This window comes from Papio anubis, chromosome 18 (assembly GCF_008728515.1).
Source record: "Papio anubis isolate 15944 chromosome 18, Panubis1.0, whole genome shotgun sequence".
NCBI lineage: Eukaryota > Metazoa > Chordata > Mammalia > Primates > Cercopithecidae > Papio > Papio anubis.
This window is the reverse complement of record NC_044993.1, coordinates 55,682,520-55,707,901: the sequence shown is the minus strand read 5'-3', so window position 1 is coordinate 55,707,901 and position 25,382 is coordinate 55,682,520. Positions and strand designations below refer to the sequence as shown.

The 25,382-nt window shown below is 44.2% G+C and overlaps 1 protein-coding gene across 3 annotated transcripts in view; it reads left to right on the top strand.

Moving 5' to 3' along the window:
* The window catches only part of TMC5 (transmembrane channel like 5), a 97,949-nt gene that overhangs the window by 30,865 nt on the left and 41,702 nt on the right, over positions 1–25,382 (top strand). For 2 of the 3 annotated variants that reach the window (XM_017953224.3, XM_003916608.5), the window contains 3 exons: positions 5,344–6,210; positions 9,330–9,502; positions 14,993–15,082. In XM_017953224.3, coding sequence (XP_017808713.1) covers positions 5,423–6,210; positions 9,330–9,502; positions 14,993–15,082 — 1,051 coding nt within the window. In that variant the 5' untranslated portion in view covers positions 5,344–5,422. Of the gene's footprint in view, positions 1–5,343; positions 6,211–9,329; positions 9,503–14,992; positions 15,083–22,511; positions 23,102–25,382 lie in introns of those variants that run through there. The other variant, XM_003916609.4, reaches the window with a different exon arrangement.

Here is a 25,382-nt window from a genome sequence, read left to right as displayed (position 1 = left end):
TTCCTTCCTTCCTTCCTTCCTTCCTTCCTTCCTTCCTTCCTTTCTTTCTTTCTTTCTTTCTTTCTTTCTTTCTTTCTTTCTTTCTTTCTTTCTTTCTTTCTTTCTTTCTCTCTCTCTCTCTCTCTCTCTCTCTCTCTCTCTTTCTTTCTTTCTTTCTTTCTTTCTTTCTTTTCTTTTTTTGAGACAGTGTCTCACTGTGTTGCCCCGGCTGGAGTACAATCGTGCAGTCATAGCTCACTGCAACCTCAACCTTCTGGGCTCAAGTGGTCCTCCCGCCTAGCCTCCTGAGTAGCTGGGATTACAGGCATGTACTACCATGCCAAGCTAATTATACACACACACACACACACACACACACACAGAGATGGGGGGGTCCAGGCTGGTCTCAAACTCCTGGCCTCAAGGAATCTTCCTGCCTTGGTCCCCCGAAGTGCTGGAATTACAGATATGAGCCATCATGCCTGGCCCATTTCCTATTTATTTAATCATGTCCTGGTTGAGTATATGACTTTTATTGTGTACTGACTCCTACCTCTTTTGGAAGTTGCCAGGGTTTACACTGTACATCACTAAATATAATGTCAAATAATAGCTTCCATGCAGTGACGGCTTCCTTGATGTTGGCCGCCTTCTGTGCCTTATCTTGTTCATTCCTTACAACAACACTATGAGATATTATTGCCGGTATTGTATGATTAAGGAAACAGACACAGAAGGGTTAAGTGACTTGCCCAAGTTCACCCAGCCATTTGGGAGGCAGAGGTTGCAGTGAGCCAAGATCGTGCCACTGCACTCCAGCCTGGGCGAGACTCCGTCTCAAAAAACAAAAACAAAAAAACTTTCGGAGTATGGATTTACAGAGATGTGCATAACTCTTAAGTGTGAAACCTGATGAATTTTTACAACACACACACATATATGCCTCCCTTTAACCACCTCTCAAGATCATCAGCCAGCACCCCAGAGATTCCCTCATGTAGTTCCTAGTCTAGTCATCACTCACCTCTTTCCTTCCTCAAGGTAGCCACTATTTTGACTTCTGTCACCATGTATTACTTTGCCTGCTCTTGAACTTTGTAGAAAGATTATACAGTGTGAACTCGGTTGTGTCCAACTCTTTTTCCTCATCCATGTGACATTCATCCATGACATCTCATGCAGTAGAAGTTCAGTCTTTGTTGCTTCTCTCTAGTATTTCATGGGATGAATATTCCACGATTCATTTACTTATTCCACTGCTGAACGACATTCAGATTGTTTTCAACTTTTGGCTCTTATGAAAAATAGTTTCTGGCCAGGCACAGTGGCTCACGTCTGTAATCCTAGCACTTTGGGAGGCCGAGGTAGGTTTTTACCTGAGGTCAGGAGTTCAAGACCAGCCTGGCCAACATGATGAAACCTCATCTCTACTAAAAATGCAAAAATTAGCTGGGCATGGTGGCAGGCACCTCTAATCCCAGCTACCCGGGAGGCTGAGGCAGAAGAATTGCTTGAACCTGGGGATGGGGGCATAGAAGTTGCTGTGAGCCAAGATGGCGTCCCTTAACCCCAGCCTGGGTGAAAGAGCAATACTTCGTCTCAAAAAGAAAAAAAAAAAAAAAAAAGAAAGAAAAAAGAAAAAGAAAAACAGTTTCTGTGAGCATTTTTCTTATCTTTTGGTAGAATTACTCATTTCTCTTGGGCCAATACAGTTGTACCTGTTTTTAATTTCTTGAATTTACTAGGCATCGTTTAGCTGGTTAGATGTAATAGCTTTGGGCTTTGTTAGGCTGTGGAAGTTTCTGGAGCATAAATATAACTTTCTAGTCTTAGAATACAAGTAAACAAATGGGATCATTTTTCATGTTAGGAAAAGTAATTTGCAATAAAGCACAGCATTTAGTCTTCTTAGCACTACAGACAGTTTGAATAGGTGTTCTTATTTGCAAAACTGGCATATTTGTCAGAATTCTTTTTTGTTCATTTGCAAATGATAGACACCCAACTCAAACCAACTTTAGTCAAAAAGAGAATGTAATGACTCGAGTATCCAGCTGCCTTCAGGTTTGGCTGGATTCAGGTATTTAAACAATGTCATCAACATCTGGCTCCTCTTTCTGTTTATCTCTTTGTTCTGTTCTCCTCCCTGTTGGCATCACTCTTAGGTCCTTCTCCACTGGTGACCACTGGCAGCTTCAGGTCTAAAATTTCCTAACTCTGTCCAGGTGCAGTGGCTAACACCTGCAATCCTAGCACTTTGGATCTGACCTCAAGCCGAGATCAGATCGCTTGAGCCCAGGAGTTTGAAACCAGCCTGGGCAACACAGAGAAATCCTGTCTCTATAAAAATGCAAAAATTAACCAGGCGTGGTGGTGCACAGCTGTAGTACCAGCTACTCAGAAGGTTGAGGGAGGAGCCTCACCTAAGCTTGGGAGGTCGAGGTTGCATTGAGCTGTGATCATGCCACTGCACTCCAGCCTGGATGGCAGAGTGAGAACCTGTCTCAAAAAATAAAATAAAATAAAATTTCCTAGCTCCAAGGCCAGCAGAAGACAGAGCTTCTCTCTTCCCTACAGTTCTGATAAAACTCCTAGAATTGAATCTCACTGGATTTAACTGGGTCGTATGCTCTGACGTAATCAATGTTGCCAGGAAGAAAATAATTCTGAGGGGTCATATTCCACACTTGGCCCACAGGGACTGACAGTGTGGGAGAGGTGTTACCCAGGGAAAAGTGTTAACCACAAAAGCAAGAAATGGATGCCATGCAGGGACACAATAATGAAACACAGATGTCAACTATGCTGAGAAATATAAATGAGGGTTGGCACACAGACATTCTGAGACTGCAGGTGTTGGCAGAAATTTAATATTGTCTTAGCTTTGATTACTCAAGTCTAACCCTTGGCATTTACAGAAAGATAAACTTGTAAAAGTTGGCTGAGCTTTAAAAATGTTCTACTTCCTTCTTTCAAAAACATCACTGTTCATCTCATCATGCTGGCTTGAAACTGTAGAGATATACTTGTCTTTTATTTTCCTTCTCACCCTTTCCCTATGGGATCAGCCAACAAATTCTATTGATTCTTTCTTTAAATTTTCCCCCTACTAATTACTTTTTTTCTCTGTTCCCTCTGACATGACATCGGAAGCTCCACGTTTACGTATATATTCTACCCTCTTAGACACCTCAGTGAAGTAAGAGTACCTCTTTCCCAGTAAGCTTTGTCCTGGACCTGGAGGACTGACTGGGTTTACATGCCCATTCTTGAGCCAAATCCTGTGGCCAGAGGGATCGTGGACACGTGAGTCACGTGACCATCCTGGAGCTGGTCAGCCGGTCAGGAGTGCAATCAGCCCTTCCAGTATCACCTGGACCAAGAGCAAGGGAGGGAATGATGCCCAGAGGAAACTCAGGACATTGATATCAACAGAATGGGAAGTGGGTAGTAGACAAGTAAAAACAACAGATATCCAGCACACTTAGAAATGAACACTGGAGGCCAGGTGCGGTGGCTCACACCTGTAATCCCAGCACTTTGGGAGGCTGAGGCAGGAGGATCACTTGAGCTCAGGAGTTCAAGATCAACCTGGGCAATAACATAGGGAGACCTCATCTCTACAGAAAATGAAAAAATTAGCTGGGCATAGTGATGCATGCTTGTGGTCCTAGCTACTCGGGAGGCTGGGGTGGGAGGATCGCTTGAGTCCCAAGAGATTGAGGGTGCAGTTAGCTATGTATACCATTGCACTCCAGCCTGGGTGACAGAGAGAGACCCTGTGAGAGAGAGAGAGAGAAAGAAAGAAAGAGAGAGAGAGAGAGAGAAAGAAAGAAAGAAAGAAAGAAAGAAAGAAAGAAAGAAAGAAAGATCGATCAACTATGCATGGTGGCTCATGTGTGTAATCCAAGCATTTCGGGAGGCCGAGACAGGTGGATAACCTGAGGTCAGGAGTTGGAGACCAGCCTGGCCAACATGGTGAAACCCTGTCTCTACTAAAAATACAAAAATTAGCTGGATGTGGTGGTGTACACTTGTAATCCCAGCTGCTCAGGAGGCTGAGGCAGGAGAATTGCTTGAAGCCAGGAAGCAGAGGTTGCAGTGGGCCGAGATTGTGCCACTGCACTCCAGCTTAGTCTACAGAGTGAGACTCCATATCAAAAAAAGGAAAGAAAAAAAATCCAAACTACATCACCTCTTATTTCAAAGTGTTAAAAGAAAAACTTTAGACAAATTAAAAGTAACAGAGTTTAATCAAGCAAAGAATGATTTGCTAATGGGACAGCCTCCCCAGCCAGGATAGGTTCTTAGGGACTTAGGTGCTGCCACATGTTGGGTCAAAGAAGATTTATGGACAAGAAAAGGAAAGTGACGTAGAAAAAATGGAAGTGAGGTACAGGAACAATGGATTGGTTACAGCTCAGCATTTACCTTATTTGAACACAGTTTGAACAACTGGCTGCCTGTGATTGGCCGAATTCAGTGACTGATACAAGAATAGGTTACAGTCTGTTGACACCTCCACTTAGGTCACAGTTCATTATGGACAGAGAACTCTTTAGGCCAAACTTAAAATATGTTAGGAGGTAGCTTTGGGCTAAATTTAACAAAAGTATGCTGTGGTCTGTAGATCGGAGCTTATGGAGCTCATAAAATCTTATTTTCAAATTGGAAGGGGTCATAGCAATTGTCTACATATGCCAGTCCTCTAGTTTCCATTAACTATTCTTCTTTTATGCACTCATATTAATTTATGCTTTGAACCCTAGAACCTCAAGTGTAATGAAAAAGCACAAAAAGTCCTTGTTTCTTTCAATCCTTTGATTCACTGGTCCCCTCCCCTATAACCAAGGGAATATATTGTTCAAGATGTAAGCTCAGTTGCGTGTGTTAAAGACCACAAAAACAGTGGTTTAAACAAGATAATTTTATTTCTCTCTCACATGATGGTCTGAGCTGATACAATGGCTGTGCTCTGTGAAGTCACCAGCAACTCGGCATCCTTTCCTCTGTTGTGCGTTCATTCCAAATGCAGGTCTTGGCTTTGTGTGCAAGACCCAAGATGGTGCACCGTCATTTCCGCATTCCGGCCCACAGGAAGCAAGATGGAGAAAGGGAGGAATAACTTCTTTCCTCTAATAGCACAGCCTGGAAATTGCATGTATCACTGCTGCTCTCATCCCATTGACCACCCTCATGTTCATACTTTGGTGCAAGAGAAGCTGGAAGCATAGTCTTTATTCTAGGCAGTTGTGTACCCAACTACAAAGGAAAGGAGAACAGATACTGGAAGATAACCAGCAATCTCTGCAGGGAACGAAGGGAAAAAAAAATCTGACTTTTTCTTTTCTTCTTGTTTTTCAGGTGAAAAAAAAAAATGATCCCTGAGTAATTGCAAATGCTGGGACAGTTTACCACTCCAAGGTGAAGAGTCCGTACCAACATGTCTGCCTCCTACAGGAATAACGGGTCTGAGGAAGACCCAGATTACCCTGGCTATTCAGGGTCTCAGAACCGTATGCAGGGGTATTTGAAAACTCAGGGTTATCCAGATGTTCCAAGTCCTCTGAACAATCCAGACTACCCTGGCCCCAGGAACAATCCATACTCTGTAGCCTCCAGAACACGTCCAGACTATCCAGGGTCTCTAGCAGAACCAAATTATCCTGGATCTCTGAGTAATCCAGACTATTCTGGCACCAGAAGCAATGCATACTCTGCAGCCTCTAGAACAAGCCCAGACCATCCTACCTCTCTACCAGAGCCAGATTATAGTGAATTTCAGAGTCATCCATACCGCCAAGCATCATCCAGACAGCCAGACTACCTTGGATCTCAACGAAATCCTGATTTTGCAGGCTCTAGCAGCAGTGGAAACAATGCACGCTCCAGAACACATCCAGATCATTTTGGCTCCTTAGAACCAGACTACCCTGGAGCTCAGAGCAACTCTGATCATCCTGGACCTAGAGCCAATTTGAACCATCCAGGCTCCAGAAGGAATCTAGAACATACAAGTTTTAGAATCAATCCGTACACAGACTCTCTGGGAAAGCCTGATTACCCAGGCGCTGACATTCAACCTAACTCTCCACCCTTTTTTGGGGAGCCAGACTATCCCGGCGGTGAGGACAATCAGAACTTGCCAAGCACTTGGAGAGAACCTGATTATTCAGATGCTGAGAATGGTCATGATTATGACTCTTCTGAGACCCCAAAGATGACCAGGGGGTAAGTTCAGGTGTATATCCCTTCATTGGGATTGTAGGCTGAGTGCTGGACCATTAAGTCAATGGAATTTGGTTGGTATGGTTTAGATTAAGGATATATATGATGGTTTCCATGACCTGAAGTTGTGGTGAAACTCACATACCTATCTGTAGACCTCACCTGCGCCATGGACTCTCAGTTTGAGGCTTCAAGCCCTTACCTGAACTTAATCTTTCACCATCTCTTCCTTGGATCACCTTCCCATTATCCCACCTCTTCCTAATTCAATCCCTGTAAGACATCTAGATCCACACTGTTTTGACTCTTCTACATTGCCAGCAAGGTTAAGGCTTGATACTCACAAATCCAAACACTTTAATCGAAATTACATCAATAGTAATGAATTGTTATCCAGAAAATCTTTTGGAGATCTAACTCCATGAAGTCAATTAGTTTTTTGTGTAATGTGTTTGCACCACTTCTTTGGTTTTTTGGGTCATTGTTTTTTTTTTCTTTTTTCTTGAGACAGGGTCTTGCTGTGTCACCCAGGCTGGAGGGCAGTGGCACAATCATAGCTCACCACAGCCTCAACCTCCTGGACTCAATTGGTCCTCCCGCCTCAGCCTCCCAAGTAGCTGGGACTACAGGTGTGCACCTATTATGCCCGGCTAATTTTTTATTTTTTTGTAGAGATGGTGTTTCGCCATGTTGCCCAGGCTAGTCTTGAAGAAGGCTCCCAACTGCTGGGATTATAGGCGTGAGCCACCATGCCTGGCCATGTTTGCACCGCTTCTGATTTTTACACTTTTATTTCTATTTTACTGAGATTGTCAGAATTGATGACTTTTCACCAAAACTTTACTGCAGGTTTGATTCACTGATTATCTGCACTATTTGAATCTAATTTTATCGATTATTATTTTTACCATTTTCAGTATCCCTTTAAGGCCATTTTTTTATGTTGTTATTTATTTATTTGTTCATTTTTTGGGATGGAGTTTCACTCTTGTTGCCCAGGCTGGAGTGCAATGGCATGATCATGGCTCATCACAGCCTCCACCTCCCGGGTTCAATCGATTCTCTTACCTCAGCCTCCTGAGTAGCTGGGATTACAGCCGTGAGCCACTGCACCTGGCCTAAGGCCATTTTTAAATAGCAAGTCCAGTTTTTCCAGGTTTAGATTCTATAGATCTAAATTTTGTCTAAAAGAGTTTGATCTTCTGTCAATTTTCTTTCCTTGACAAATTTTACCAGATGCAGTTCTGGACACTGACAGCATTAGTCTGGGTGACTTAGTTCTACCAAATCTAATTTTTCCTGGGTTAAGTTTTTTCACGTTTATGTTGCCAACAAAATGTAATTTTTTTTTTTTTTTGAGACAGAGTCTTACTCTGTCATCCAGGCTGGAGTGCAGTGGCTCAGTCTCGGCTCACTGCAACCTCCGTCTCTCAGGTTCAAGTGATTCTCCTGCCTCAGCCTCCCAAGCAGCTGGGATTACAGGCATGCACCACCATGCCCAGCTAGTTTTTGTATTTTTAGTAGAGACAGGGTTTCACCATGTTGGCCAGGCTGGTCTTGAGCTACTGACCTCAAATGATATGCTTGCCTCAGCCTCTCAAAGTGCTGGGATTACAGGCGCGAGCCACTGTGCGCAATCTAGGATGTGATTTTTTAAAGTCAGTTTGTGGTTTAATCAGTAAATATGTTTACCATGTGAAGTTTTAACCAACATGAGTCTGATTTTGCATTTACTGTTTCTACTAGTAATATTTACGAATTTGATTTAAAAAAAAAAAACTGGTGGCTTGTGTTTATCTCTAGGAACAAGGATATAGGACTTGGGTGTGCAGCAGCCATGATGTCTTTAGAACCCAAATAGTAGGGTTAACAGGACCAGGTGAAAATGTCCTCCTTGGTCTTATCACCCACTGCCTGAGTCATCATTCCAAAGCCCACCTTTGATCCTGTCGCTCTTTGCTTTTTATCTTCCGTGGGTCCCCATAGCCTTTGGAGAAAGGCCACCCAACTTCACTTATAGAACGTTTACGAATAAGGATACGTCATGTTAATGTAAGATGCCAGCCAAAGACCAGCCTGACTGATCTCCTCTTAAGTCTCCTGTCTGCCCCGTGCCTTGACCCTATACTCTAGGTCAGTGGTTCTTGACTTTGGCTGATCCTTAGCGTTACCCAGTTATCTGGGGAACTTTAAAAATAATACAGATGCCTCAGCCAAACTTTCAGAACTTCTGATTTAATTCTCCAGGATGAGGCTTGGGAATTGATATATGTAGTAAATTGAGAATCATTACTCATTAATTGATTTTCATAGCGTTTCCTTTATATATTCAGCACTTTCTGGCCTCACACCTTTTTTTATGCTGTTCTTCATCCATCCTTGGAATGCCTTCCCCCTATGTATGAATGTGTCCTCCGAATTCCCGCTCAGATGTATCTTTTCCACGCAGATTTCTCCCAGAACTCTCAGCAAGAATTCTCCTTCCTCCGAACTCCTTGGGCCTGTCTTCGGATACTCACCAGTTTCTACTTGTAGTATGATTGTTCATAGCTGTGTCTAAGAAGCTGTACCAACTTGTACTGTGAGCTTCTTGAGGGCAGATACCCTATGTTTTCCTCTTTGTATTCTCACCTCCTGGCCCATGCCTAACTCAGGGTTGGCACTTAGCCTGCATTTGTGGAATGCGATGGAATGGATGGATGGATGGATGGATGGATGAATACATTAATGAATGGATGGATACATGGATGGATAGATGAATACATGGATGGATGAATGTATGTATGGTTGGATGGATGGTAAATGGATGGATGAATACATGAATGAATGGATGGATACATGGATGGATAGATGGATAAATGGATGAATCGATGGATGGATGAATGGATGGATGGATGGATAAATGAATGGATAAATACATGATTGAATGGATGGATACATGGATGGATAGATGGATGGTTGAATGTATGGATGGATAAATGGATGGATGGATAAATAAATGGATGAATACATCATTGAATGGATGGATGCATGGACAGATGGATGGATGGATGGATGGATGGATGGATGAAAATCCTTACTATACTCTTGGTTGGGTAGTGATCCATCATTTTGGATTTTAGGGCACTCAGCAGAACATCTTCAATCCAGCCCTCGTTTCATCACAGGAGTGACGGCCCCTTGGGCAACCTTTGGGGAGAGAATGAAGATTACCCTGAAGGCATTGAAATGGCATCCATGGAGATGACAAACTCATATGGCCACTCTCTGCCGGGTGCTCCTGGAAATGGCTATGGTAAGCATTTGTTAAGCCGGATCATATCTTGGGAAGAAAATAAAATCAGTGGATTTAGGAGTGCAGTCATTAAGGAGACTTGGCAATAGGAGAATTGGTGTATCCTTCCAATCTCAGAGACCCTTTTTTAACATACAAAAGTTGAGAATTCAGTGTTTAGAGAAGCCAAGTTAATTGTCACCAATTATTTAAAAAAACGCCAGGTAAGTGTTGTGGAAAATGGGGACATGTGCACCCTGTGCCTGCTGGAGGTGGTGGAGCTCAGTCCACAGTGGTTATGTGGCAATGTGGGCTCATTGTGGTGAGATCCTCATATTTTTCAGAAGCCATATATTTGGGGTTTTATGTGAAACCTGATGTTTATGTGTTCCAAAATAATTTTTAAAAGTAAAAACAGTGATCTTAGCAAACAAAATCACATTTTTTGTTAGCTGCCAGTGGCCACCTGTAGTTTAGCATATCCTAAAGTCATTCAGGCAATCAGCACATACGTGTTCAGAACCTACCGAGGGAAAAGGGAGTTAAGAGGTAGCTCTGCCCTCGTGTTATTTAAAGTCTAAATAGATCAACAAAAGTGCTACATCAATACTAAAGAAAAGGCCAGGTGTGGTGGCTCATGCCTGTAATCCCAGCACTTTGGGAGGCCGAGGCAGGCAGATCACCTGAGGTCAGGAGTTTGAGACCAGCCTGGCCAACATAGTGAAACCCTGTCTCTACTAAAAATGCAAAAATTAGCCAGGTGCAGTGGAGGGCACCTGTAATGCCAGCTACTCAGGAGGCTGAGGCAGAAGAATCACTTGAACCCAGGAGGCGGAGGTTGCAGTGAGCCAAGATCATACCACTGCACTCCAGCCTGGGCAATAGAGCAAGACTCTGTTAAAAAAAAAAAAAAAAAAAGACTAAAGAAAGTTAACAAGCAAACTATTAATATTTGAAAAATCATGTTGTCCTCATAATTGGTTGTGTATATAGGTAAGATGCTTAGCTCCAGGAGGCAAAGGAAATTCTAAACAGTTCTTTTTTTTTTTTTTAGACTGTCCTGCTCTGTCACCTAGGCTGATCATAGCTCACTGCAGCCTCAAACTCCTAGGCTCAAGCAATCCTCCCACCTCAGCCTCCCCAGTAGCAGGGACTGCAGTTGCATGCCACCATGCCTGGCACTTTTTTTATGCTTGAGAAAGATGTGGTCTTGCTATGTTGCCCGGGCTGGTCTTGAACTCCTAGCTTCAAGCAATCCTCCAGTCTCGGCCTCCCAAAGTACTGGGATTACAGGTTTGAGCCTGGGCCAATTCTGAACAGTTCTTAGTTTCCAGGAGGAAGAAAAGACGTGTTCCAGGAAGCCATTTGATGGCACAAGAGAAAAAAAAAAAGCCAGGCAATGTTAAAGGAATTTGGAGCCTGTGGAGGTCAGAAAAGGGAGAAAGTGTTCAGCCAGTAAGAAGAGAACAAGAGACCCAAGCGCTGGGAGGTGCAAATGGAGGATTGATGAGCCTTGAGGAGTAGATGGGGAAGATTTGGAAGAAGGCAGAGAGGAGGGGACAGGATGCATAGCCTGGTACTAATGAAAACACTGACTGTTAACACAGAAAATTTTCATTCTGGGCCTAATTTTAAAAATTAGCTGGGCATGGTGGCACACAACTGGGGTCCCAGCTACTTGGGAGACTGACACAGGACGATCACTTGAGCCTGGGAGGTTGAGCTGCAGTGAGCCATGATTGTACCACTGCACTCTGGCCTGAGTGACAAAGCGAGACCCTGTCACAAAAAAAGAAAGGACAGGACAGGACAGGACAGGAAAGGAAAGGAGGGGAGGGGAGGGGAGGGGAAGATTGCGGGAGGGGAGGTGAAGAGTGGGGGAGGTGAGGGAGAGGGAGAGGGAAGGAAGGAAGGAAAGAGAGAAGGAAGGAAAAAGAAAAGAAAATATTCCTGGCCAGGCGTGGTGGCTCACGCCTGGAAAGGAAGGGAAAGGAGGGGAGGGGAGGGGAAGGGAGGGGAGGATTGGGGGAGGGGAGGTGAAGAGTGGGGGAGGTGAGGGAGAGGGGGAGGGAAGGAAGGAAGGAAAGAGGGAAGGAAGGAAAAAGAAAAGAAAATATTCCTGGCCGGGCGTGGTGGCTCAAGCCTATAATCCCAGCACTTTGGGAGGCTGAGGCGGGTGGATCACAAGGTCAAGAGATCGAGACCATCCTGGCTAACACGGTGAAACCCCGTCTCTACTAAAAATACAAAAAATTAGCCGGGTGAGGTGGCAGGCGCCTGTAGTCCCAGCTACTCGGGAGGCTGAGGCAGGAGAATGGCGTAAACCCGGGAGGTGGAGCTGGCAGTGAGCCAAGATCGCACCACTGCACTCTAACTTGGGCGACAGAGCGAGACTCCATCTCAAAAAAAAAAAAAAGAAAATATTCCTTGGGGAGCACAGATATCCTTGTCCAGCCCAGGGCTATTCCAAACCTTTATTCCATGCATTCCTCCATTGGGGCAATAGAAATCCCAATGGGGGAATATCCGCTCTTGAAAGGCCAGAAAACAGTCTCACTCTTTTGATGTATAAAGCAGAGATACACATGTAGTACGTAAACAGATACAGTATATCTTTGGTATTAAAATTTCTTAGAGGATGGCAATGAGGAAAAAATGTCTCCCCTGCTTAGGGGGCTGATAATGAAACACGATTGAGACACACTGCGCTGCTCCAGTGCAAGTGGAACTTACAATTGCAAGCAAATCTTGAGTGTTTCCTATGCCCTGGAGTCTCTGTCCAGCACTTGACTTTCATTATCTCATTTAATCTGTACAACTGCCTTTTAGGCAGGCACTGTTGCTCTCCCTGTTTTAACAGATGGGAAAACTAAGGCTCAGAAAGAAACATGCACAAGGTCACTCACTTACTAAATTGACAGAGTCAGGATTGAATCCCATCTCTCTACCCAAAACCTGACCTCTTATTTACCCTGTGTTAGTGCTAGGTTGAATCGGGGCAAACACAAACAGATTCCTGGTCATGAAGCTATATAGAACATAGGAAGTTAAAATACTTAAAAAACAAAAAAAGCAGGTCAGTATAGGTCACTTGTGTAGGATCCTTTGTAGGACAAAGTTTGCAGCCCTTGGCAATCACTTGTCCAGTGTCACCCCATCCTGATAAAGTGTTCACTCCTTCAGGAGAACCTATATTCATCTATGTACCCTCCAAGGCTCTAGGTGCTCTTCCTAGTGTCTAGTGTCACAGTGCCTGGCCCACAGTAGGTGCTTGAAAAATGCTAACTGAGTTAATAACAACAACAACTGCAAGAGTTGTATCAGCTAGCTGTTGCCACAGGAATGCTGTGTAACAAACAACTCCAAAAATCCAGAGTCGTACAATAAACAAGCATTTATTTCTTATGGGTCTGCAAGGTTGGTTGGCAGTTGGCTGAACTAGGCTGAGTTTGTTGTGCTTGGCTCTACATCATGGGTTCTATTTAGTTCTAGTGTCCCTCTTCTTGGACCAGTGAGTGACCTAGGGCAGTGTCTTCCCATGCTATAAGCTGAAAGTGCTCAAAATGGCAAGCAGAAACACACAGTATCTTTAAAAGCCTTGACTTGGAACTGACACACTGTCCCTTCTGCCACATTCCATTGTTAAAAGCAAGTCACACGACTAAGCCCAGTGTCAATGGAGGTGGTCAAGGTAGGGGAAGTGTAATGTTTGCTGAATAACAATTAATCTACTATGACAGTTAATATATAATAGAGTTTACTATGTTGTAGAATTATTTAATTATTTCACATGTGTTCACTGATTCAATTCCCCTCAACAATCCTATGTGAAGGTCCTATTATTATCCCTATATATTTATTTATTTTTGAGACAAACCGCCCACTCTGTCGCGCAGGCTGGCGTGCAGTGGTGCAATCTCAGCTCACTGCAGCCTTCACCTCCCGAGTGGCTGGGACTACAGGCACACTACCACCACGCCCAGCCAATTTTTTTATGTTTTGCAGGGAGGGTTATGCCATGTTGCCCAAGCTGGTCTTGAACTCCTGTGTTCAAGGGATCGTCCTACTTTGACCTCCCAAAGTGCTGAAATTACAGGCATAAACCACCACACCCAGCCTATTATCCCTATTTTAAAGACTAAGATATTGAAGCTCAGAGCTGTTAAGACACACACCCAGGGGGTGCACAATTAGGAAGTAACAGGGCTGGGAGTTGATTCCCAGGCAAGAAACTCCAGAACGTCTTGCAACGTAATTTTGCATACTGTCCGCATCAAAATGTGCTCTATTTTCTCCATTTCTCCCAGCTACTTGGGAGGCTGAGACAGGAGAATCACTTGAACCCAGGAGGCAGAGGTTGCAGTGAGCCAAGATTGCGGCACTGCACTCCAGCCTGTGTGACAGAGCAAGTCTCAAAAAAAAAAAAAAAAGAGTGGACTAGAGTAAGGCTATGAGTAAGGCTATGTTACAGTGCAGTATATAGTCAAACAAAGAATTATTTTGTAAACTTGCTTTTCAGTTCTATATGTATAGGTGTGTCCTGGATCTCAGTGCAACCATTATTTATACACACACACACATGCACACACACACACATTTTTTTTATTGGGCTCCATGACTCATGCCTGTAATCCCAACACTTTGAGAGGCCAAGGCTGGCAGATCGTTTGAGCCCAGAAGTTCGAGACCAGCCTGGGCAACATGGTGAAATCCCATCTCTACAAAAAATACAAAATACTAGCCAGGCATGGTGGTGCATGCTTGTGGTCCCAGCGACTCAGGAGACTGAGGTGGGAGGACTGCTTGAGCCTGGGAGGTCGAAGCTGCAGTGAGCTGAAATCGCACCACTGCACTCCAGCCTAGGTGACAGAGTGATAACCTGTCTTAAAATATATATTAATATATATATTTAATGTAATTTTATTTTTATATTATATATTTTATATTAAAATATATTTATAAATAATAAATATTATATTTTTACATATCATATTTATTTTTATGTTATATAACATATAAAATATAGATTATATGTAACATATAAAAATATATGAATATATTATAAATACAAAAAATATATAAAATATATAGTATAAAATATATTTTTTATTTTTATATCATATATATTTTTTATATATATATATGTATTTTTTTTTTTTAGAGACAGGGTCTCATTATGTTGCCCAGGATAGTCTTGAACTTTTGGGCTCAAGTAATCCTCCCACCTTGGCTGGCTTCCCAAAGCACTGGGATTACAGGCGTGAGCTATCTTGCCTTGCCAACAATTATTTTTAACTATGGCTTAGTCAAATGAAAAACCATTGATCTAGACTGAAGTTTTGTCCTGTTTTCCACCCAAGTTCTTAATCAGTAGTCTGTTAGAACCTCAAAGATCAGGTCTCAGTCTTATTAGCCGTTATGAACCATTATTAGCACATCATAACTATTGCATGCCAGGAATGTCTAGTGTGGTGAGACTAATCGGCAGTGTCTCCTTCCTCTCCCCTCCAGTGAACCCTGCTTATGTAGGTGAAAGTGGTCCTGTCCATGCTTATGGGAACCCACCATTGTCTGAATATGATTGGCACAAGTCACCCCAAGGTAAGTGATATGGTTTGGTTCTCTGTCTCCACCCAAGTCTCATTTCAAATTGTAATCCCCATGTGTCAGAGGAGAGACCTGGTGGGAGGTGATTGGATCATGGGGATGGTTTCCCCCATGCTGTTCTCATGATAGTGAGGGAGTTCCCTTGAGATCTGATGGTTTAAAAGTGACAGCTTCGCCTGCACCTGCTCTCTCTCCTGACCCCATGTAAGACGTGCCTTGTTTCCCCTTTGCCTTCCACCATGTTTGTAAGTTTCTTGAGAAACACCCCCAGTCATGAGGAACTGTAAGACAATTAAACCTCTTTGTCTATAAATTACCCAGTCTCAGGCAGTATTTTTATAGCAGTGTGAAAACAGACTAATACAGTAAGACTTAAAGGACAGTGACCAAAAAGTCAACCCTGGAGAAGGAACATGTCCAAGACAATCCAGCCGTTGCCATTTTCTCTTGGCCTCTGGTGTGGTTACTAATGCAGAACCTGCTTAATATATAATTATGAAGCTTTATTTTAGATGTATAGTTTGTTGTCTTCTGGGGATCAGGGTGTCTTCATTAGGAATCTTCTGGTTGCAAGTGACAGAAACCCAATTCAAACAGGCATTAGCCCAAGGGGAATTCTTTGGCTCATGTGGTAGAAGCATATGGGGGAAACTTAAATACTTGAAAGTAGAACTATTAATACCTTCCAGCACCTAGTACAGTGCCTGGCACATAGTAGGTATTTTAGGGATATTTGTTAGATTAACTTGTTGAATGAGTACAGAAATCAGGACCTCAGTCTGACGTCAGGGAACTCAGTATCACCTGGACTCTGGTTTCCCATTCAATTCTCATCTATGTAAAACTTGCTTTTCAGTTCTATATGTATAGGTGTGTCCTGGATCCTTAGCTCCTGGTCCTCAGCTTCTCTTTAAGTTAGACCTCATTCATCTCCATCAGAGTTAGGACTTGTCCACAGGCCAAAGAACATGGCCAACAGCAGGCCCACATGAGCCCTCTGCTTAGCCACCTCATTAGGAAGTCTTGCTTCCTCCCTGGGTCCATCTCTAATGAGGGGGAAGGACTCTGGCCAGTCTAAATGGAGCACATGCCCACACTCAGACCAATCATTTTTACCATAGGGGACAAGACTGAGTCACCTGTCTATCCCGTGGCTAATGTCTGTGTTGGTGGGGACAAGATGCACTGATCAAATTTTTTCTGAATATTCGTATAATTATTACGATGATGGAGTGTGGAAGCAATCAGACTGGTGAAAGATAGAAGGCACTGCAATCAGTTAGGAAGCTCTCTAAGGATCACTGTGTGCGGTGATGAAGGTTGAATCAGAGGCAGAGACTGAAAAATAAAAAGAAAGCAACAAGCCAGGCACGGGGGTTATCCCTGTAATCCCAACACTGTGGGAGACTGAGGCAGGAGGATTGCTTGAGCCTGGGAGGTTGAGGCTGCAGTGAGCTGTGATCACGCCATTGCAGTCTAGCCTAGGTGACAGAGCGAGACCCTGTCTCAAAAGCAAACAAATACAAAAAAGGAAGCAACAGAGGAGAGAGACAAGGGAATGCTGGAGCCACAAGGCAAATCTGTGAGCAACAAGGAATAGATTAATGAGGTCCTCTATATAATGATGCATGTGGAGAGAAGTCACTTAGAACTCTTACCTTTCAGCCCCATCGCCTGTAAGATAACCGTTAGCCTCATCCTTCAAGAGATGTATGCCTTTTCAGGGAGGGACAGATATTGCTACTTGGAAGGGAAAACCGTTGGGATATAAATGATCACACTCTCTATTTGGTCTCCACTGGGGCAGAGAATGGCTTTAATTATCAGGGAAAAGAAATACCTTTAAACGGCCGGGCGCGGTGGCTCACGCCTGTAATCCCAGCACTTTGGGAGGCCGAGGTGGGTGGATCACGAGGTCAGGAGGTCGAGACCATCCTGGCTAACACAGTGAAACCCCGTCTCTACTAAAAATACAAAAAATTAGCCGAGCATGGTGGCGGGCACCTGTAGTCCCAGCTACTCAAGAGGCTGAGGCAGGAGAATCACTTGAACCCTGGAGGCGGAAGTTGCAGTGAGCTGAGATCGCACCACTGCACTCCAGCTTGGGCGACTGAGCGAGACTCCGTTTCAAAAAAAAAAAAAGAAATACCTTTAAACTTCATGACTATTCTGTCCAGCCAGCATGAGGTTTGGAGACTGTATAGAAAAAAACACACTCAAAGTGTTTTTTCTGTTCTCTCATTCAACAACCATCAACACAGAAGGCTTCTGTGAACAAATAGGTGGGGGTTTCTCCCCACACACCAAGAAAGCAAACCCCACACACCAAGAGAGTGATCAGTTTTACAGCAGACATTGCTGGGTGTCCTCCAATTCAATTCTGACACTATCTACCTGGAGATACCTCATCTCCACCTCCCGGGTTCAAGTGATTCTTGTGCCTCAGCCTCCTGAATAGCTGGCATTACAGGCGTGCGCCACCACGCCCAGCTCGTTTTTGTATTTTTAGTAGAGACAGGGTTTCAGCATTTTGGCTAGGCTGGTCTCAAACTCCTGACCTCAACTGATCCACCCACCTCAGCTTCCCAAAGTGCTGGGATTACAAGTGTGAGCCACGGCGCCCAGCCCCAGAACTTCGGACCAACCAGCTTCAAGTTGGGGATCCCACGACCTCCTCCTTGGGTTTGATTAATTTGCTGGAGCAGCTCACAGCACTCCGGGAAACTTATGTTTACTGGCTTATTACAAAGAATATTACAAGGGACACGGATGAAGAGATGGCCAGGGTGAGGTATAGGGGAAGGGGCACAGAGCTTCCCTGCCCTCCCTGGGTGAGCCACCCTCCAGGAACCTCCCCGTGTTCAGCTATCGGAAAGCTCCCTGAACCCAGTCCTCTTGGGCCTTTTATGGGGAGGCTTCATCACATAGACATGATTGACAACCATGTAGAAATGTGATTGGATGGCCGGGCATGGTGGCTCACAACTGCAATCCCAACTCTTTGGATGGCCGAGGCGGGCAGATCACCTAAGGTCAGGAGTTCCAGACCAACCTGGCCAATATGATGAAACCCTGTCTATACTAAAAATACAAAAATTAGCTGGGCATGGTGGCACGCACCTGTAGTCCCAGCTACTTGGGAGGCTGAGGCAAGGGAATCACTTGAACTCAGGAGGCAGAGATCGTAGTGAGCCAAGATCTTGCTATGGCACTCCATCCTGGGTGACAGATCAAGACTCTTTCTCAAAAAGGTCAAAAGGTGTATGATCTCGTACTAATAGACGGGTTGGGGAATCCCAGCAAGGCCTGTCTGTTCAGATGCTTCTTGGGTTCTCTGTGCCACATTCCTTCCTCCAGCCTTTGGGGCAGGACCCCTTCTGAAATGAGGGAGAATTCATTTATGGCCAACTCCAAGACAGAAAGGTGAGGGAAGACTGGAATCCTGCCTTGAGGAGAAAAAAGAGCAAGTGAAAAGAGGCAGGAGGTCAGAGAGAGAAATCCTGTTTTCTGAGGCTTAAATTTCGAACATTATAACAAGGGCTATGGGAGTTATGAGCCAGGAACCATGGGTGGGAAAAAAATAAAATATATATATATCATTATATCACAGGAACCCTGGTAGAAGAGGAGTCCCCAAAAGGCAGAGAGTAGTAAAGAAATAGAGGACCAAAAGATGAACCTGGCTGTCTTCATCATTTTGCTTTGAGTCGAATCTGACTCACAAATCACATACAATTAAATCATAGCCCAGGCTGGGCGCAGTGACTCACACCTGTAATCTCAGGACTTTTGGAGGCTGAAGCAGATGGATCACTTGAGTTCAGAAGTTTAAGACCAGCCTGAGCAACACGGTGAAACCCCATGTCTATGAAAAATAGAAAATTTGGCCAAGTATGGTAGCTCATGCCTGTAATCCCAGCACTTTGGGAGGCCTAGGCGGGTGGATCACTTGCATTCAGGAGTTTGAGACCAGCCTGGCCAACATGGTGAAACTCTGTCTCTGCTAAAAATATAAAAGTTAGCTGGGCATGGTGGTGCATGCCTGTAATCCCAGCTACTCAGGAGGCTCAGGCTGGAGAATCACTTGAACCTGGAGGCGGAGGTTGCCGTGAGCTGAGATTACGCCACTGCACTCCAGTCTGGGCAACGGAATGAGACTCTGTGTCAAAATAAAAAAAAAAAAGAAAAGAAAAGAAAAGAAAAATTAGCCAGGCCTGGTGGCGTGTACCTGCACTGCCAGCTACTCTGGAGGCTGACGTGGGAAGATCCCTTGGGCCCAGGAGGCAGACACTGCAGTAACCCAAGATCACCCTACTGCACTCCAGCCTGGGGCACAGAGTGAGACCTTGCCTAAAAAAAAAGAAAGAAAAACAAAAGATAGCCTGATAAAGTGTAGCTTTGATGAATTAATTATGCTGTGTCCCTAGGAAGCGCCTGCTGCATAGTGTCCATGCTTAAATATTCATTCATTTATGAATGAAATTTTTGAGATGGAATCTTACTATGTTGCACAGACTGCTCTCAAACTCCTGGGCTCAAGCAATCCTCCCGCCTCAGCCTCCCAAGTAGCTGGGAATACAGGTGTGAGCCACCACCCTAGTTGGCAAAAATGAATGAATGATACACCAGCATGTTTTTTGTTGTTGTTTTTGAGACAGAGTTTCACTTTGTCCCCCAGGCTGGAGTGTAGTGGAGTGACCTCGGCTCACTGCAACCTCCATCTCCTGAGTTCAAGTGATTCTCCAGCCTCAGCCTCCCGAGCAGTTGGGATTACAGGCACCTGCCACCACGCCCGGCTAATTTTTGTATTTTCAGTAGACAGAGTTTCACCATGTTGGCCAGGCTGGTCTTGAACTGCTGGCCTCAAGTGATCTGCCCACCACGGCCTCCCAAAGTGCTGTGATTAGAGGCATAAACCACTGCACCTGGCAAGAATGAACGAATGATATACCAGCCTCTTGTTACAGGAAGGGGCCAGAGTGAAATGATTAAGAGTTCTGCTTTGGGTTCAGACCTATCTGGATTTGACCCCAGCTCTACTGCTTGCTGGTTTTGTGACACACAAATTATTTCATGGAGCATCAGTTTTCTTAGCTATAAAATGGAGTTGATTTTAATACCTACTTCATAGCGTAAATGTTGTGCTCTATTTAAAGTACTTGGCCTGCAGTAATGGCAGGTATCATTACTGTTAATTATCACTGTTGGGAGGAGTACATGGGTTCTAGTTCAATTTTGACATTTAATGAAAGTGTGATGAGGAGAAGCAGTGTCTGTTCAGCACTCTGCACCTCAATTTCTCCAATTGTTAAGTAAACAACTAGGCCTAGGTGATTTGAAATTAGGTGTATTGGATAGGAATCGTGTTTATGTGCCTGGCACTGAAACAGAAAGGTGGCTTAGCAATAAAGGGGTTTATTTTTCTCATGTACCGAGAAGTGTGGGCTAGGTGCGATGGTTCACACCTGTAATCCCAGCACTTTGGGAAGCAAAGGTGGGAGAATTGCTTGAAACCAGGGGTTCGAGACCAGCCTGGACAACAAAGCAAGACCCTGTGGCTTAAAAAAAAAAAAATAGCTGGGCATGGTGTTGCCCCTGTGGTTCCAGCTACTCAGGAGGCTGAAACAGGAGATTTGCTTGAGCCCAGGAAGTCAAGGCTGCAGTGAGTTATGATCACACCACTGCACTCCAGCCTGGGTGACAGAGCAAGACCTCATCTCTAAAAAAAAAAGTTTAAAAATGTGTACTGTTGTTTTACAAGCGGTGGCTCATGCCTGTAATCTCAGCACTTTGGGAGGCTGAGACAAGCAAATCACTTGAGGTCAGGAGTTCAAGACCAGCCTGGCCAACATGGTGAAACCTCCTCTCTACAAAAAATACAAAAATTTGCCAGGTGTGATGGCAGGCACCTGTAACCCCAGCTACTTGGGAGGCTGAGGCAGGGGAATTGCTTGAACCCAGGAGGCAAAGGCTGCAGTGAGCCAAGATCATGCCACTGCACTCCAGCCTGGGCGACAGAGTGAGACTCCATCTCTAAATAAATAAATACATAAAAATTTTTAGAAAGTAAAAAAACAAGAAGCATGGAGGGAGGAAGTGCAAAGTTTGTACAGCAGCTCCACCCATGATGCCCTCAAGGACTGAAGCCCCTTCTGCCGCCTTTTTCTCTACCATCCTTAGCAGGTGAACGTTCATTCTCAGAAATGTCTAGAGGAAGACTGGTGAAGGGCAAATTGTGAACCCAGGCAAACTGTCCCCTTTGAAAGAACATTCCTGGAAGCCACAAGTCTCATTGGCTAAAACTGGGTCACAGGCCCACCCTTAGCCACAAAGAACACTGGGAGACTCTGAGCACTATGTCTGCACAGGAAATGGAGCTTTTTTGTTGGTATGAGAAAAAAGGAGACAGAGACTGAAAGCCAGACAAATAGCAGAGTCCACTACCTAAGGCATCAGGAGATAATACTTTTATCACTGTAAACCCATGTGAATTTCTACAGGCATATAAAATTACAAATATAAAATGTAAGTTCAGCCAGGTGCGGTGGCTCACGCCTGTAATCCCAGCACTTTAGGAGGCCAAGGCGGGCGGATCACAAGGTCCAGAGATCGAGACCATCCTGGCTAACACGGTGAAACCCCGTCTCTACTGAAAATACAAAAAATTAGCCGGGCGTGGTGGCAGGTGCCTGTAGTCCCAGCTACTCGGGAGGCTGAGGCAGGAGAATGGTGTGAACTCGGGAGGTGGAGGTTGCAGTGAGCTGAAATCGTGCTGCTGCACTCCAGCCTGGGTGACAGAGTGAGACTCCATCTCAAAAAAAAAAAAAAAAAAAAATATATATATATATATATATATACACACACACACACACACACACACTCATATATATAAATACTTATATATAAAATACTTGTATATATAAACTTGTATGTATATATACTTAAATATAAGTATATATGTATATGTAAGTATTTTATATATATTTTATATGTAAGTATATATACATATAAGTTTATATATACATATGTAAGTATTTTATATATATAAGTATATATAAGTGTCTGTATATATGTGTGTATATATGCTTAGTATATATATTTAGTTTACTTATATATACATATATATTTATATTTAAGTGTATATATACATACATATTTATATATAAGTATATATACATATATTTACATATAAGTGTATATATACATATATAAATACTTATATATAAATACATATATATTCACACACATACACACACACACACACACACATATATATATATATGTGTGTGTGTGTATATATAAGTTCTAGGCCAGAGGCACTAAATTAAAAAGAAAATCTTGCCCTTTGACTATGAGTCATTTAGAAAAATATCTTCCTTCTGTTTCTAGAACCCCATTGTCTTAAACGAAAGATTCTGTTTTCAATTTCTTGCCTAGCTACCAAGACAGAAATCTCTGCAGGAAAACAGTCCTCCTCCTGAGAAAAACTCCTCTGGGGTTAGACGCAGGGAGTTATGTTGTGATTTGTGTAGGGCTGGCTTTGGTGAGCTCATCCTGGCATTTAAAAAAAAATGTGAATGGTGTATCCCTTTGTGATCATCATTACTTTTTCCCTGCGAGTCCCAATCTATGCCAGCGTGACTGCTGTATGAAGTCTCAGGAAGCCCACCCCAGAGGGGAAGAAGGCTTGCAGGAGGCAGGAGATGCTATCCGATGACCACGTGAATGAAATCATCATAGAGGTTGAGAATGTTTCCTCTGGGGTCCAAAGCCACCCATCCTCAAATCAGATTTTTCGGGGAAAGGTGCTGCTAGACTCAAGCATCAACATGGTTTCATCCATATCTGACATCGATGTGGTGGACTCTCAGTCAGCCAGCAAAAGGAATGACCAAAAGGGCAACCAGGTGCTGCAGTTTTCAACATCTTTGAATGAATCGATATCCCAGACTCTTCATAGCCTAGAATGCGTGGGCATAGACACTCCTGGTTCTTCACATGAAACTGTTCAAGGTAGTGAAATGCTGGGGAAGAGGAGTAGGGGAGTAGGAAAAAAGACGTCCTCATTTTCCACAGCATATTTTACTTTTTAGATATCAAGTGGGGCCAGGCATGGTGGCTCACACCTATAATCCTACTGCCTTGGGAGGCCAAGGTAAGACGATTGCTTGAGCCCAGGTGTTCGAGAATAGCCTGGGCAACAAAGGGATACTTCATTGCTGCAAAAAAATTTAAAAAATAATACCCAGGCAGGACGGTGCACACCTGTGGTCCCTGTTACTCAGGAGGCTGAGGTGGGAGGATCTCTTGAGCCCAGGAGTTGGAGGCTGCAGCAAGCTCTGATGGCACCACAGCAACCCAGCCTGGGTGACAGAGTAAGATCCTGTCTCTAAAAGAAGGACATTGAGTAATATGGAAGGGCGGAAGCTTTTGTGGTTGAACTAAGGAAGCCAAGGACAAAGGAAGGGATCACTTTAAGACATCCCTACCAAGAGCTTATTTTTATCAAGCTTATTTCATATGCCTTGTGCTCTGCAGAGCACCTGCTTTTTTTATCCGTCGAATTGAGTTTTATGTACTCCCTGCACGCCACACCTTTGAGGCAGGCATTTCCATGTACTTGATGAGAAAACTATAGATCAGATAAATTTAGTGACCTGGAAGATCTGGGGCCCAAATACAGGTCTATCTGATTCCCAAGACTGCATTCTTTTTTTTTTTTTTTTTTTTTTTTTGAGACAAAGTCTTGCTGTCGCCCAGGCTGGAGTGTAGAAGCATGATCTCGGCTCACTGCAACCTCTGCTTCCCAGGGTTAAGTGATTCTCATGCCTCAGCCTGCTAAGTAGCTGGGATTACAGGTGCATGCCACCACACCTAATTTTTGTATTTTTGTAGAAATGGGGTTTTACCATGTTAGCCAAGCTTGTCTCAAACTCCTGGCCTCAGGCGATCTGCCCACCTTGGCTTCCCAAAGTGCTGGGATGGATTACAGGCGTGAGCCACCATGTCCAGCCTCAAGCCTGCATCCTTAACCACCACGCTGTCTCATTTTGGGCTGATTCCTCCTCACCCTGGCTTCAGGCAACAGATAGGACACCTCTTGTTGGCAAGACCATCAGGAAACCAGATCTTAGCTGACACCTTCCAGCCTCTCTGCTCCTGAGGCCAACAGAGAGGCTGTTTCTTTTAATTTAATTTAATTTAATTTAATTTAATGTATTTATTTGAGATGGAATTTCACTCTTGTTGCCCAGGCTGAAGTGCAATGGTATGATTTCAGCTCACTGCAGCTTCTGCCTCCTGGGTTCAAGCAGTTCTCCTGCCTCAGCCTCCTAAGTAGCTGGGATTACAGGCACCTGCCACCACGCCTGGCTAATTTTTTTTTGTATTTTTAGTAGAGACAGGGTTTCACCATGTTAGCCAGGCTGGTCTTGAACTCCTGACCTCAGGTGATCCGCCCACCTCAGCCTCCCAAAGTGCTGAGATTACAGGCATGAGCCACCGTGCCTGGCCCAGAGATACTGTTTCTGTTTCACCCCCACGGTATTCCAGGCATAAAGTCTAGCAGTTCTCGATGATTTCAGGGAGAAGAAAAACATCCCTTTACTTACACAAAGCATTTAGTGGGTTTAGCCCCTTTACTGAAGAAGATTGGGGCATCACCTCTCACACTGCTGGCTCCCTGGATCTCTGTATATTTCCCTCTTCCGTCTTTCTTCCTCTCAGTCTACTCACCCTTCCTGCCCAGGAGAGGCACAAATTCCTCATCTTCAGCAGAGAGAGTTGGTGGTCCTCTTTTGGGGATTCCCCTTACACCTCAACTATGTCATTACAATGAGGACGGTATTTGCCAGTGGGCAGTTCTAGCCCTGCGCTGTGAGCAAGGAGCCAGCCTGCTCCCTCCGTCCCTCAGCCACGCTCAGCCCCGTGTTACTGCCCCGCCTGCTGGCTTCTTTGTTACAGGATGGCAACAGCACGTCTCACATCACATGCAGACACAACAATAAGCAGAGGAAGAGACATCTGTGTTTTTCTTGGTTTTTGCCTTTTTTTTGTTTTTTTTGAGAAGGAAGAAATCTTCTCCGAGAAATTTCTCAGCACACCACCTCTCAGAGGATATTGGCGAATGCTGTGTCATGTGCCTGTGCTTAAATCAGTCACCTGGAAAGGGACAGGACCGTGAGGATTGGTTCACTCAGACTAAGACTTGCTCTTTGGGCCTGGAGATAGGCTCCACCTCAAGGAAGCTCAGGGCCATGTGAGGGAGGCAGGTAGATTCCTAAACACAATTGGG